This window comes from Gallinula chloropus (assembly GCF_964237585.1).
Source record: "Gallinula chloropus genome assembly, chromosome: 5".
Taxonomy (NCBI): domain Eukaryota; kingdom Metazoa; phylum Chordata; class Aves; order Gruiformes; family Rallidae; genus Gallinula; species Gallinula chloropus.
Genome location: NC_140090.1, coordinates 42192148 through 42207957, shown reverse-complemented (window position 1 = coordinate 42207957; position 15810 = coordinate 42192148). Strand labels below are relative to the sequence as shown.

The window sequence follows — 15810 nt, the reverse complement described above, 5'->3', positions numbered from 1 at the left end:
ATGTACTTTAATGCCTTTCTTTTGCCATCTCAGCCTGTCTATACTACCAACAGTTAGAAATAGTAGTCCAAGCTTTCCTGTATGCGGAAAAGCGGATTACATACTCAACTGAAGTTAATTTGTCCACAGATACTGTTAACACACTTCAGTGTGTGCTACGTAAACCTAGTTAACGTGCTGGGTTAAATTAGTTCATTAGACCCTACAATCAACCTTACAGATGATCCAGTTGCAGAAATTCATGTGGTCTTTTTTTATGCAGGACATCAGGCAAAGTGACAGTGATAATCCACTTAAAACTTACACCTATTGCGCTTGCTGCTGAATATGCAAATTGCTAAAAAGATCTTAGCAGTGTGCTGGAAATGTTTTGCAGAAAAGATCATTTAATACATTTGTACTAATGTTATTTTATAGGGAATGGGAAAGAAAGCTTTTGTTGGTACAGGACATCCTGGATGAATGGCTGAAGGTTCAGACTACTTGGCTTTATTTAGAGCCAATTTTCAGTTCTCCTGACATTATGGCTCAGATGCCTGAGGAAAGTAAACGCTTCACTTCTGTGGTTAGGACATGGAAAGACTTAATGAAATCAGTTTTTCAGGTAAGTTCTGCTATCTTAAGAATATAGAGTGAATTCGTGGTATGTAACCCCCTCCCTCCAAAAAAAAAAAAGCCAAACTGTTCCATTGTGGGCTTCCCATGGGGTCACAGCCTCCTTTGAGGATCTACCTGTTCTGACATGGGGCCCTCCATGGGCTGCAGGTGGATATCTGCTCCGGTATCTAGAACACCTCCTCTCCCTCTCAATGACCTTGCTGCTCCTCTCACTCCTCTCTCCAGCTGCAATTGCTCCTGGAGTTGCATGGGGTTGTCTTCTTCCTTCTTAAATAAATTTTCTCAGAGGAGTGATCATTGTCACTGATGGGTTCTGCCTTGACCAGTGGCAGGTCCATCTTGAGCTGGCTGGCATTGGCACTGTTGGACATAGGGGAAGTTTCCAGCAGCTTCTCATAGAAGTTACCCTGCTACCAAAACCTTACCAATACAGCTTTATTTTCATTCATGTCCTGTCTTTGCAGAACTTTCGGAGATCCTTAATGTCATTAGGACATATGTTAAAATCTTCTCTAAGTTTAAAAGCTTCTTGTCTAAGTTCTCAGATTGCAGATATGGTGTTAATGTAGGAATACAGAAAATGCATAGAATACAAAAAGAAACATTTGCTTCATTACCTGGTAGTTCAGTTCAATCAAATAAAAATATAGTTGTTTTAATTTTTTTGTTATCTTTTTGTTCCTTCACCTTCCCTTTATCTTGCTCTCTTCTATCCCTTCAGTTTATGCTCTGCACTCCTCCCCCCACCTTCTTTCTCTTTCTTCCAATTTAGGAGAAAATGAAGAATTTATTCCATAGAGCTATGAAATGGTATTCATTTTTGGGTAGAAATTGGAAAAAAAATAAAAAGGGCAAGAATTTCAGAGTTTTGTTTAGTATTTCTGAACATTGTGCACTGAAGGATGTGTTTTGATAAAATATTCTAATTCAGATGTTCATTGCAAATCAAATACAAAGTATTTTTTTCAATGTGAGAGATATTATCACTGGAAGTAAAAAGAATTCTCTTTTGTTTTTAAAGGAGAGTGTAAATGCCAGAATGGAAGTTTAACAATCTAATGCTTATTTTACCTAAACAAGTAGGCATTATTTTCCAGAAGATGGCACTGTTTCCACAAATGTAATGTCTGAGTTTCCTAGATTAAAAGAATGCTCTTCCCCATTCTATATGAATGGTCTTCCTTAAAGCATAAAGCAAACTTGATTTTTTTTATCCTTTTTTTTTTTTTGCATTTATATGCCCTTGTATTATAAAATTGCTATTATAAAATGTCTTTATTTTCTTAGCTTTTCATCATAAATTTGAATCATCTTATTCCTTCATTTTAAATATCTAATTTAGGCAGTGGATATTAAAGAGGGTTAAATTACTTAGTGGTTTCATTTCCACTTCTCATAAATTTACAACAACAAAAAAAAAATCTAGGGTTTGGAAGCTTTTCTGTCTCTGTGGCGAAGTAAGCAGAACCAAGAAAAAAGACCCAACAACAAAACATCTCAGGCTGCAACCTGTGATATGTTAATCATATTTAAAAGCTAGATTTACTGATGGTCTTATAAAAGCTTGAGTATCCTATTATATACTTGATGTATACTACTTTCTTGATGCAGTTTTTTCCCTTAAGTGACACTGACAGTTTCACTGACAAAATAAGTTACACTAATGTTTTGAATGACTAGGAATGATGGCATTCCTTCTATTCTTTATATCTTAACAGAATTGTAAGCAGGAAATGTATGTTGAATCTTTTTTTTTTTTCCTCTTGACTTTTCCTCATGTGAAAGAGAAGCAGGAAGAACCCCATTTATAAAACCAGTTGTACTTATTCTATTTGCTGATTATAAGTATGCTAAGAAGGGTAACAAACTGTTGACAATGTATGGTTATATGGTTTTTTGTGCATTAAAAACTTTTATAAAACTGATTAGGAGCTATGTTTGCATGCTGACAGTTTAATTGTCTATGTATAGATGAGAAGTATATGTGGTTGAGTTTGTTATGGGTTGGTATGATGTGATAGATAAGTAAGAAGGTAAATGTATTTCATGTATGAAAGAACACTACAATTATTGTACTAGGGGTGTGAATCACCATGAAGATCAGTTAGATAAATATATAACTCTGGGTTTTTTCCAGTAGATTGGAAGTATATGTGTAACATGAACCAAAGCCAAACCAAAGCTTAATGGACATGTGAATATTTTTGAAATCATACGAGTTGTTGAACTGAAATTGAACTTGGCATTTTAAATTCTCCAAACTGAAACTGAACAGTAGTCAGGTTACTGGGTCAAACTTGCATTGCCACCCTATGAGGGATTCGTTTCTTACAGCTTTTGCACCTTCCCAGCTATGCACAGCAGTCTGATTTGTCTCTCCTCAACTGTCCATTGCAACATGAGTCAGTGTGCTTCTGCTCTGTGAAACTGGAAAAGCTCTCTATGTCTTAATACATGTCTTGTTATCTACACGTAAAAATATAAGAAACTCCCTGTTTTATCCAATAGTGTATCTTGACAGGTGTTAATCAAGTTCTGTTATTAAAAGAAATAAAAATATCCTTAAAGCAAGTATTACTTTTCACATTTTGGTAGCTAGTAAATCTATTAGGATCAGAGAACACCTTTTTTTAGACCACATTACTAATTAGTACTGCAAGTGTCACTGTTGCATATGTGTAACCGTGCTGTCTCAATACTTATCTTGTATATGTGTTTATTTTATATGGAAGGAATTTTTTTTGCGTTGATGTCCGATAGATGATTGCTACTTAAAATGTGTCTGCATTGCAGTTGTAAAAGTATGCTTTTAAAAATCCATCAAAATGTTTTAATTGTTTATGTTGCATAATTGCGTAATCCAATTGAGTAGCTGCTACAAGCTGATCTTGCTCTGGCAAGAATTTTGGGAATTGCACTGTTTTAATCTTGTTTTGAAAATTCTTTTTAGAATAATAGTTCATTTTTGAAAAATGTCCTTTAACACCAAACACCTCACTGCTTTTCCAGCGATTCCTAGCAGTAAAGAAGGTTAGTAAACTGTAAATTGAACAACAGTTTGAATAAAGCTGAATTTTAAGTAAAGATTTGTTTTGCTTAAGATTTCCTGTACCGCTGTGTGGTGATTTACTTGAGAAGGCATTAACATTTTTATCTGGAATAATTTATTTTTCAGGACAAACATGTGCTGACAGTAGCAATAATAGACAAGATGTTGGAAAAACTGAGGAAGTGCAATGAATTTCTGGAGCTAATTCTCAAAGGACTTAATGAATACCTAGAGAAGAAGCGCCTGTTTTTCCCCAGATTCTTTTTTTTATCTAATGATGAACTGCTGGAGATTCTTTCAGAGACCAAAGATCCTACTCGGTATTGTAATATTTAAGAGATGTATTTGTGACTCACACTGCCTGCAGATAGTCTTGTCATACTATTTCTCTGAGCCCACAATTTTATTTTTTTTTTAACCTCACAAACAGTTATGGTATTAGAATCTACTTGGTTAGATGAATATAGTTGGTTATGTGAACACCAAGAGAAAATTTTAATATGGGTAATTATATGCAGTTCTGTTTTCTAAACTAGTAACTCTTCAATACACTGGTTTTCAGAAGGATCATAAGTCCATATAGTAATTCCTGGTGAAATTAACATACCTGATTTTTTCCAGTGGAAAATTGAATTTGAGATGGAACCTGTATACTGCGAACTTAAGTTTTACCTTTACCTTTTTGGGGGCAATCCTAATTAAAGTATTTCAGAAGATTTTTTGCCATGTTTTGACTCTGGGATTTCTACTCCCTTGACTTTTTCAGGATTAGACTACAAAAAGTGTAATTCAGTGTAAATCTTTCTGTTACTGAGTGGAATTAACTCTACAAATAATCTTGCAGAAGCAATCTTGTTAGGCAATGTAGCCTTTGCTATAAGAAGGGGAACTGGGGTTTGATACCCAATATGCAGACTTGATAGCATGCAGTAAATGCAGTGCGAAGTCATGCAAGAATAAGAACTACAATGAATAATAAAATGTTGGTTCAGTCACAGAGAAATGTTCATACAGTGTAATGAACAGGGCAAAAATCTTGTGATGCAAAATATCTTAAAGGTATTTTATTAAATTTATTACAAGCTATTGTGTTGAGGCTGTACTTGATTGCTTTACTCAAATTCCTTTATGTTTACTATAGTTTGCTGGGAAGGTATAAATAATGGAATTTTATCCTTGTTTATATCTTGCAGAGATTGTAAGAAATATTTTAAATTTTTTAACTGATTTTCAGAAAATACTGCGGTAGGCATCTTGCAAGGGGTAATACACAAGAATTACTGTTGAGATTAACTTTTTTTAAAAACTTTAAATGATCTTTTAAGTAAATTGTTCAAAATCATTATTGTTTTACTAGATGTTTTTTGGTAGTATTAAGAAAGAAAAAATGTCAGAAGCTATATAATATAGGTTTTGTTTTCTAGAGTACAACCTCACTTAAAAAAGTGTTTTGAAGGAATTGCAAGAGTTGAATTTACTGATATATTAGATATTACACACATTAAAAGTAGTGAAGGAGAAATTGTGGAACTTGTAGAGACAATCTCAACATCAGAAGCTAGAGGTCAAGTTGAAAAATGGCTGGTTGAACTTGAGGCAGCTATGCTGAAGTCCATCCACAAGGTAACAACTCCTAACCTCTTATTTTCCAGGCTAATGTCATTCAGCATTGATTTCTTCAGTAAACATTAACATATACTGGATTAACATTTCTTTTTTCTTTGTGCTTAGCATGAACATTAAAATAATTAATTCAGTCTTTAAAGGTTATAATTTCACCACCACCACCCTTTCCCTTTCGTTCTGGTGTCAATTTCTGGTTGTAAAATTCTCTAAAATTCTTAAAATTAAGTAAAAGAGTCAAAAATATTTGTACCAAGGATTCTTTTAATTGTTCTACACTTGCAAAGAGTCTTGAACTGCAAAACATGTGGCAGATTTTACACTGCTTGTACAGGGAGCCATATGAATTTATTGAGGGATTTGTTCATAGGAAGACTTCATATTTGCTTGAGTTTTGTTAATGGCAGGAAAATAACCTGCCATGATTGAGAGACGGGATGCAGCTTGATGCAAGCAAAATGTTAATTTATTGTATCAAATCACAAGTTTATATACTCTACAAAGCCTGTACGTGCCTTAGTTTCACTGGAGCTCAAAAGCCATTTTTACATTTACTATTGGTTGATTGGTTTAAAAACACAACCGCACTTACAAACACTTAAAAACATTGTTAGAAAAAAGCAGTTTAAGCCTAGTTGCGCAACCTATTGCACACATCTTATTTTCATTCCTTTCAGCTTGCTTTGTTCTTTCTTTCAAGGCTGACTAGTTCCTCCTATCCCATCTGTTGTCAGGATGTCTCGCCTCCCAGTACTTTTTCATTCCTTATCACCTAGTTCCCTTTGTTGTTTTAACTCTCCCAGGGTCAGTGACCAACAAGTTCCAACACATCTATTTCTAACAGCTGCAAAGTGCTGGAATTCGTGCCTGTCTCTCTCAGGCGTAGTCCTACAATAACCCATTGGTATAGACTGGAAGACTTTTTCCAGTGAAAATTCAGATTTCACTGGGATTATCTTTCAGTGGCACTAGAACAAATGTAGTCATTTTATTATTGGAAGATACACTTGAATTTAGGTATAACTTTAAATAATATGATCTGCAGCCACACAGGGAGGTGGTTGAGTCACCATCCATGGATGTGTTTAAAAAATGGGTAGATGAGATATTTAGGGATATGGTTTAGTATAGGACAGGAACGGTTGGACTTGATGATCATAAATGTCTTTTCCAACCAACCTTGTGATTCTGTGATTAAAACCTCTGGATTTTTATTAGAATGAAAAGATGAAGAAACATTCTGTTGAGGATATTACTTCCAAGTAAACTGGATTTGTGCTTGTTTTCTAGTTTCATTGTAGATGGATCTAGAAAATTTTAAGTATCTGATGTCCAAGAATAATATCAGAATGTGTTGAGAAATCAATTCTCAGAATTTTTTTGTGATTTGCTTTGTCCATCTTACAATATTTGGGTGGGTTTTGAGCTTTCTTGAGAGATTTGTTTGCAAAAGATTGATATTAAACAATTTAATTCAAGGCTGAATTTAGACCTTGATTTATATTTTACTCTCAGTAAATACAGTTTAAGATAAATTAAGTCTAAAACTTACCTGTTTTCACATGTAGTTATAGTGTGCTTTTTCCTGTCTAGGTCATTGGGGATGCACTTGAAGCTTATCCAAAAACTCCACGTATTGATTGGGTAAGAGAGTGGCCTGGACAAGCAGTTCTTTGTGTATCCCAAATTTTCTGGACAATGCAAGTACAGTTGTCTATTAGAAATGGCCAAACGGTAAGAACAGTTTAATTTTATGTTAAATTGATATGATGCAGTAGTAAATCAGTCCTCTGGTAATAACTTTTTTGGCTCAATAGGCGATCAATGTAGTAGTTAATATTTTTGAGTGTATACTTGAAATGTGATCCTTGAAGACTTTGATGTTAGTATTTCCTTTTGGATATAAGCACCAATGCTTCTGCACTACTATCAGCATGCAGTTTATTTAGCTCAACACATAGCTGAGAAGTTACTGTGAAAGCAGTCCAGTGGTGTATTCAGGTGTGCAGACTAGCTTAGCTTGTCTGCTCTGGTTCAGAAGTCTAACTTACCTTCGTTAACATTTAGTGCTTTTTATGAAGATGGGCTAGGATTTGCATTAGAAGATATATACCATCCTCACCCTTGTCAATTAATGAATGAATATATGTGCCTGACTGGTACAGAATTTATAACCTATTAGCTGATGCTAATGGGAATAAAGGTACTTAAGGCATTGAACAGGAGGTTCAGGATATGTGTTTTGTAGAACCTTTCTTCTGTTTATCACTAAGACTTGATGCTTTCACCTGTTGTATTTTGAAGTATTCTCAAGTTGGCACCATCAGATGGGGCAACTAGATTTTTGTTCTTGTTTGGAAGGGAAGAAACATCAAGTTTTTGACAGTTATACATAAAGTTATAGCTTTCTGATACTTCATGAAAGTCTGTCTTCATTCCTATTTTTTGCAATAACAAATTGAAAACTGAAAGAACTTCTGTAGTATTGTACTTTTTTGATTCTCCTGTTCATATATAGCTGAGCTGTTCCACAAACACTAAATTAAATCTAATCTTTAATCCATATATGGAACAGTATTTTAAGGCTGTATAACACTTTCTGCTTATTCAGAAGTTGAATCAATGGCTTCTGGTAATAGTGGCTTTTTTTTGAGTAGCTTCTGACACGTTAGGAAAAGAAGCTTCTGATTGTTTTGGAAGGGGGAATTAAAAGAAATAGAGGACATCTGCTAACACAAGGAGTAAATTTTACAACAGATCAGAAGATTTGAAAAAGATTTTGAAGTATTTTCTTTTCCCAGTAATAAAGGCGTTCCTCAGTTTCCTGGGGAAATAAACAAGGTTTCTACATTCTCTGCACCATTTATCTTCAATTGGTGTAAGGTGTTCAAGAAGGAGAGACAGGATTTCTAATCTTGGATATTTTAAATTAAAAACAAAACAAAAAAAAAAACAAACCTTACATTAGTGTGTCTGTAGTTAATATTGTTAATAAAAGGAATTTAACCAAGAATTAAATTAATTTGCTTTTGGGAAGCTCTACTACAGAATTCTGAGCCTAGACTGGTCTGTATCAAGCCTTTTCTGTGCATGTACGTGCAGGGAAACCTGTCCTTCCTGTGGCTTTCACTCAAATTCTCTTGTTTTGGGAATTCTACTCATGTGGCTTCAGATTAAAAATCTTCACTCTGTTATGGTAAGGAGCTTGTACGTAGTTAAACAGTGGAGAGGCATTCGCATCTCCTGACAATCTCACAAATCTGTGGCAGAAAGAACAACTCTCAGCCTTCAGTATTCTCTCTCTTTTCTGTTCCTGTGTTGCATACTAAAGCATAAAAAACATGACAATCAGTGACCACGTATAAGGCCACTATAATTTAAGTCACTCCTTAGTGTTAGATATGTGTTCACCCATACATGCACACATACTCCCTTTCAAACATTTTTGAGTTGATTCCAATAGCTGTTGTGCATAAATCAAAGGTGGAAATTTCTTTTTAAAAGCAAATAATGAACTAAGATGCTGTATAAAAACAAGTATTTCGTAAATTTTGAGAATTGTGGATCGTGTGCATTCTATGGTCAGCAGGATAGCATCAAGGTATGCTTCTGATGGGAGTTGAGGACCTATTCTGTGTCTCAACTGATATCTCATGTTTGCTGAGGAAGGCTTGGTGGTAAGGAAGTGAGTTATTATTCCTAACTTGAGTAAGATATTTCAGATTTTGTCCTGGATGGAACTTCTAATCCAACACTGTAGAAATTGAACTCCTTTTGAACTCTGTTTACTGCTATATTCTCATAAATAACAATAGATCATACTAAGCAGATAATTATCACTAACATTTAGAAAATAACTAGCTGAGATGAGAAATCTCAAAATCATCCTAACTTATTGAGAGTTAGTGCCTAGTGTGTTTGACAGGCTATCAGGGAGAAAAAGCTAAAACCGTCCCTAAATAAGTTTTTTTAGAGAAATAAAAGCCATCTGTCTATAGGAACATACTTCGGTGTGAATGTATTACTAGGTTAATTCACACATTTGTATTTCAATTCGGTAAGGTGCTTAATCACATCCAAGGACTGTCATGATACCAGTGCCTGCCTTAATTGGGCCTTTCCTGTTTACCAGCAGCTCATTAGCATGAAAGAAGCTATCATTTACTGTTTTAAATAAATGCTTAAGCTAATTGAACACAGACCATAACCAAGTGTCAATAAACTGGAAAATTGCAGAAAAATGCATTTTCTGGGTAACTTTTTTGAATTATACATGTGTTATTTTTTTCTAACTGCTGTAGGACGTAAAGGTGTTTTTCTAGTGTGACAGTGTCCTTTAACTGTAGAAAGTGTATTAAATACATAAAACCAGAACATTACAATGTGTGGCATTTTCCTTTTCTTAATGTAAAATAAGAATTTTCTTCTTCCAGGAAGAACATAGTTAGGCTGTTTTGTTTCCAGATATGTATCATTGATGTTTCCAGATATGCATCATTGATGTATCCAGATATGTATCATTGATGTTTCCAGATATGTATCATATAATCCTTTAAAAGTTAAAAAAAAAAAAAAAAAAATCCCCAACAAACTAGAATGAAGGCCTTTGTACTACTATTATAGTGAGAAGAAAATTTCTAATACAGAGACATAAAAGTATTCTAAGAAAAAGTAATCATGCATCAGACTAGATACTCAAATTCTTAACTTTTACAAATTTTTGCAGGCATTAGAGGATTTTCTGGAACAGAATAATAGACAGATTGAGGACATTGTCACCTTGGTGCGAGGAAAGCTGTCTAAGCAGAATCGAGTGACTCTAGGAGCACTTGTTGTACTTGATGTTCATGCTAGGGATGTTCTTGCGTCTCTAGTAAGCAAGAAAGTCAAGGATGAGAGTGACTTTGAATGGTTAAGTCAGCTTAGATACTACTGGGAGGTAAGTGATACCTCTCAATCCTATTAAAAGGTAATTTATGTTCACGGTTTTCTATTACTGCTTGCTTGCTGGCACAGAGAATGGTTGGTTACACTGGTATGAGAATTTCTGCTGATAATACCTATACCAAATCATTTTATGGATTTCTCACTAGAACAGCCAGTAGCCATATGCAGTTTTTAATTAAAAATACTTTTTTCATCACTGCTATGTCTCATTTACTGAATTTGCAGGGTGAAATACAGAAATTTGTTCACTCAAAGACTGTGTTTTGGTTTTCTGATTCTGCAGGATAGGGAATGCTATAGGGGTGACAAATTTCACTTAGAGGTTTTACACAATATCATTTTATTTGTGCATTACAGTTGGTGGGAAAATAATGTTTATACTGGATAGTGGTAGGGTGTACAGAATTTTACATTCATTTGGACAAATTCACCATAATACGGAAGACATTGCATGTGAAATAAAAGTCTGTCTAGGGATCATACATTGCCATATCAGAGTCATAAGATTGACCATAACTACAGCTATTGTTCATTTATACTTCTGCTTACCTTTTAGAAAGTCTGTTAACTTTCTAAGTAGCTATCCAAGAAAGTTTTGATCTGAGATATGACTAGTAGGATCTTTTCTTAGATAACTGTTACTGTAAAAAATGGTCTTTCTGGGGCAATTATTTTTTGTATGAGTCACATTGAAACTAGTGTCTCAAAGCAATCAGTATCTGCCATGTAGGTTTTTCTAACAGTATTAGGCCTGTTTAAAAACTTGAGAAATAGTATTGAGTTGTGGGTTTTTGTGGGTTTTTTAAAAAAATATTTAATTTTTAAAAGTAATGCCTTCTTTCTTAGGAAGGGCATCTACAAACAAAGATGATCAATGCCGGACTGAGGTATGGATATGAATATCTTGGCAACACCCCCAGGCTTGTTATTACTCCACTTACCGACAGATGCTACAGGTAAATCTGCAAGTTACTAAATGAACTGTATTAGTAAGAATTTATTTGAGATATTTTAATTTGTCCTGAGTATAGATGACTTTAGAATTGTAATTTTTAATGTCCTAATAGGTGTAACTAGAATAAGATACATTTATTTGGGTAGAATAGAATTAGTCCTGTATGAACATTTTCATTTAAATTTGTGATAAATTTCGTATTTTGTGACACTATAATTAAAAATAAATTACAGGAGGATTCAGATTTAGAAAGTGGGAAGTTAGTTCTAGTAATAGTCAGAGCAGCTGAACAAAATAGCATTAAAAATCATACAATTTATTTTTTCTCTATTCCTTTATTTTCAGAACCCTTTTTAGTGCACTGCACCTCCATCTTGGAGGTGCCCCTGAAGGTCCTGCTGGGACTGGAAAAACAGAAACTACAAAAGATTTAGCAAAGGCTGTAGCAAAACAGTGTGTGGTTTTCAATTGTTCTGACGGATTGGACTACCTTGCATTAGGAAAATTTTTTAAGGTTTGCATAAATCTTGAGAGTCATGTTTTCAGTCCTGTTAAAGCTCTTAAATTATTTTGTCACTTGAAGTGATCTTAAGGTATTGTAAATGTATCTTTCTGCACTACCAGGCCACTATATAATGCTAGTATTGTGTATATAGCTCTTAATGTAAGTATGAATCCAAGTGTGATATTAAAATGCTTTTTCTGTGCTTTGAAAGTGAAATATACCATAATGATTTTATTTGCTTTAAACAGGCAATATAGATGCCATCTGAAGGTGTACATTTTTATAGGTGATTTCAAATTTAGGGGACTTGAAGTTTAATTCAAACTCTAAAGCTGGTAAGAGTCACGTGATACAAATCAAGCATGTATTAATTTTGATATTAGCCTGAGTAGACAGCGCTGTGTTGCAAAAATTTTTCCTGAATAGACATCTGTGTCTTATAACCCAGTGTCCTGGTTTGGCCTGGAATGATACAAAACCAGATCTAATATGCATTCCTCCTTGCCTCTGTTCTTACCTTCTGAGTCACAGGTGGCATTGGAACAATGTGATTTGTCTTCAAAATCCAGCATGATGGAAGTTCACCAAAATAAATTAAGAAGTTTTGTTTAAAAAGCAAAATTCTGTGTCTTAAATGGGAATTTTAGAATTGCTGTTAACAAAGCATAAGGTGCCATTGAAAAATTACTGGTGCTGCAGAGATGGTACAGTAGCATTTGGGGACCATATCCCAGAAAACACATAAAAATTAACCAAAAGTGTATGAAAAAAGGATTGTCTTTAGTTGCACTTTAGATAAATTAGTATGCCGTAGGATGCCATAGCAAAATGGGTTAGTTTTAGTCATGCAGGATTCCTTACATTGTCTATTTTGACTGTCAACCCTATTAACATAATTGCAGAAAAGTACCTTTTATTAGTGGCTTGTTTAATGCTGAAATCTTCCTCCCTTTCCAGATACAAAATACTTACTATAAAGGTAGAACATACAAAATGTGTGTATTTAATAGGCACTTTGCATATGGCTGAAGAATTAGGATTACTAATTAGTTTGTACATATTTTATCTTATTTTTTTTTTAACAGGATAACTTAGTTTTTAAGTTTCTGTGAGTTTTTTGGAAACAACTTGTCTCTGGACTGAATTTCTTTAGAAGTTATTACTCTGGTTCATGGATAGAAGTAATTTCTTTGTACATTAAAATTTTTTCTTATTTCAGAAATATTGTGATCACCATTTCCAAAACAAGTGGTTACATGCTAATTAGTCATATGTCTGTCTCTTCTAGGGTTTGTTGTCTTGTGGGGCATGGGCCTGCTTTGATGAATTCAACAGGATTGATTTGGAAGTACTCTCTGTGGTTGCTCAGCAGATCTTTACTATCCAAAGAGGTAATCTGTTACTTTAATCATATCTTTCAATTAGGTAAGTGAAACAGAATAAAGTGACCATAATGTGAGAAAAGAATAAGTAACAAACAATGAAGATGCAATAAAACCTGCCCAGAAATGACATTAGGTTTTATTTCTCCATAGGCATTAATTCTGGATCTGATTTACTAGTATTTGAAGGAACCGAACTAAAACTGGACCCTACATGTGCTGTATTCATTACCATGAATCCTGGTTATGCTGGGCGTTCAGAGCTTCCTGATAATCTTAAGGTATTATAACGTTTGACATTTTATTACCTTTACTAGCTAGTAGAGGAAAAAAAAAAAAAAACCTTTTTGTCAAATACAGAAATTATTAAGGATATTTAATATTGGTTAACTTTAGTTGTTTATTACATTAGATTGCAAATCATCTTAGAAGTAAAAGAAAAGTATAATTAGACTGAAAAATAGGAACAAACTAAATTTTAATATGTCAGGAAGTTGTTGCTTGATTCAAGATCTGATGATTAGGATGAAAAAAAAAAGCGTAAAAGAAACCAACAGTTTAATGTGTTTCTTTGCTGAGCACTTCAATGTACAAAAATTAGAAGGAGCAGTTCACAGTATACAAGCAGTGAATAGTATCTTACTATCTACTAAAAATGTGGTATTTTATTAATATTTTTTTTCTGACAAATTATTCTGTTTGAAGGGACTTGTGGTGGTTTTAATGTAAGAGATTTCTATTCTGTTAAAGTTTATTATTGAGTGATTGTTACAAGAATGCTACATTCTTTCTTACCCTTAAAATTAATTTGTCCTGTGTCCATAAAAAGACAGGGAAATCTGAGGAAATATATTACTTACTAAAAATGAAGAAAAGCACAGTCTTAGTAAATATTTCCCAGAACTGCCTGAGAAATTTGCTCACTAACATAGTGTGAATACAGGAGTCAGAAATGCTACTTGTATAGATGAAAGAGGACAACACTGGTAGAATATGAGAAGTAGTGAAAGTTTTGTCTCTTTGAAAGTATTTTGATACTGGCTTGGTAGAACATTGGTAAAATGGTTGCAGCTAAACAATGGTAAAATTAGCTGCAGAGGTTGCAGCTAAACAATGCTAGTAGGAGTCTGATGGTATCAACATATTTGTCATACTTGTAGTGCACTCCCCTATTCCTTCCAGAGCCTGTGGTGTTTTACATGGTTTTTGTTGTTAATCTCGAATGATGGTGACCTACAACCATGAATTGTAAGAATGGAAAATAAAATATTTCTAAGTGTATGGAAATTTATTTAAATATATTGTAGTCATATTTATGATACTTTAATTGGCTGGCACTGTATTAATGAAATAAAGTTGTATAATGTAGTATAATTTTTTTTCTGATTTTTTTCCTGTATATACGTTTAATAGGCTCTCTTTAGAACAGTAGCTATGATGGTTCCTGATTATGCCATGATTGCAGAGATTGTTCTGTATTCTTGTGGTTTTGTTACTGCTCGACCTCTGTCTGTAAAGATTGTAGCTACGTATCGTCTGTGTTCAGAGCAGTTGTCTTCTCAGCACCATTACGATTATGGAATGAGAGCTGTAAAGTCAGTACTTACTGCTGCTGGCAACCTAAAGGTAAATGATGTCTTGAATTTGTTGTCCATTAACCTAGTAACGTGTCTCATAACAAAAGGTACACTGTACTACACATGGCAAGTAGCTGTTTTTACCCTATGATACCAATTTTATTCTGTGATACCTATAAAAATGAAAAGAACATGTATTAGGTTGTAAACAGCGGAAAGTCAGGAAAAGATAAAGCTACCTGCCATTCACCATGCCACTTGCCACTGAATGATGTGCCCAAGTGACAGGTGATAGGACGAGGGAGAATGGTCTCTAGCTGCACCAGGGCAGGTTCAGATTTAGACATTAGGAAACCCATTAGGTTATACATCCAAAGGGTTATGAGGCACTGGAACAGGCTGCCCAGCGAGGTGGTTGAATCACGAACCATGGATATATTTAAAAGACAGGTAGATGAGGTGCTCATAGATACGGTATACCTGGGAACAGGTACAGTTGGACTCAATCGCAAAGGTCTTTTCCAACCTAGTGATTCTATGATTCTATTAAACATGCTGATTATCTTTTAAGAGTTCTAATTTTATTTAGGTGGACTAGAATACTTGATAATCTCTTCCATTCAACTTTTTTTAACCTATAACCTTGCTATTACAAAAACCCCCATCAAATCGCCCTGACTATAGAAATCTAGAGCAACCAACTTGACATGAATGTCTGTGGACATGAACCTATGTAGATGCACAACAGAAACTGTTTGGACAAGTTTAACATCTGGGTTTTTAAAATATAAAAAAACCCCTAACACTATTTTTTATATTTTTTAGCTGAAATATCCATTGGAAGATGAAGAAATTTTGCTCCTTAGATCCATTACAGATGTTAACCTACCTAAATTCTTGTCCCATGATTTACCACTTTTTGAGGTAAAAACATACAAATTTTTAGTAATGTGTAAAGTGCTCACTAAAAATACCAACTAATAAAAATCGGAGATGGAACAAAGAGCTTTTTTACTCTAGCCTGTAACTATTTTTTAAATTTAGTCTTAAATGTTCCTTCCTAGGAAATACAGCAAGCATTTGGATTTTGATAGTTTAGACTAATGGAAGTTTCTGCTAAGTCTGATACTTGAAATGATAACATACTATTTTGA

At 34.1% G+C, this 15810-nt stretch overlaps 1 protein-coding gene across 1 annotated transcript in view; it reads left to right on the top strand.

Annotated features, from left to right (window-relative positions):
• Nucleotides 1–15810, top strand: part of DNAH7 (dynein axonemal heavy chain 7) — a gene marked incomplete at its 5' end in the record, with an annotated part of 105095 nt that overhangs the window by 24147 nt on the left and 65138 nt on the right. Inside the window, 11 exons of the mRNA XM_084264583.1 lie at nucleotides 418–604; nucleotides 3794–3987; nucleotides 5092–5290; nucleotides 6884–7024; nucleotides 10017–10229; nucleotides 11084–11193; nucleotides 11538–11706; nucleotides 12986–13088; nucleotides 13233–13360; nucleotides 14493–14705; nucleotides 15482–15580. Of these exons, the coding sequence (XP_084120709.1) occupies nucleotides 418–604; nucleotides 3794–3987; nucleotides 5092–5290; nucleotides 6884–7024; nucleotides 10017–10229; nucleotides 11084–11193; nucleotides 11538–11706; nucleotides 12986–13088; nucleotides 13233–13360; nucleotides 14493–14705; nucleotides 15482–15580 (1756 nt within the window). The remainder of the gene's footprint in view (nucleotides 1–417; nucleotides 605–3793; nucleotides 3988–5091; nucleotides 5291–6883; nucleotides 7025–10016; nucleotides 10230–11083; nucleotides 11194–11537; nucleotides 11707–12985; nucleotides 13089–13232; nucleotides 13361–14492; nucleotides 14706–15481; nucleotides 15581–15810) is intronic.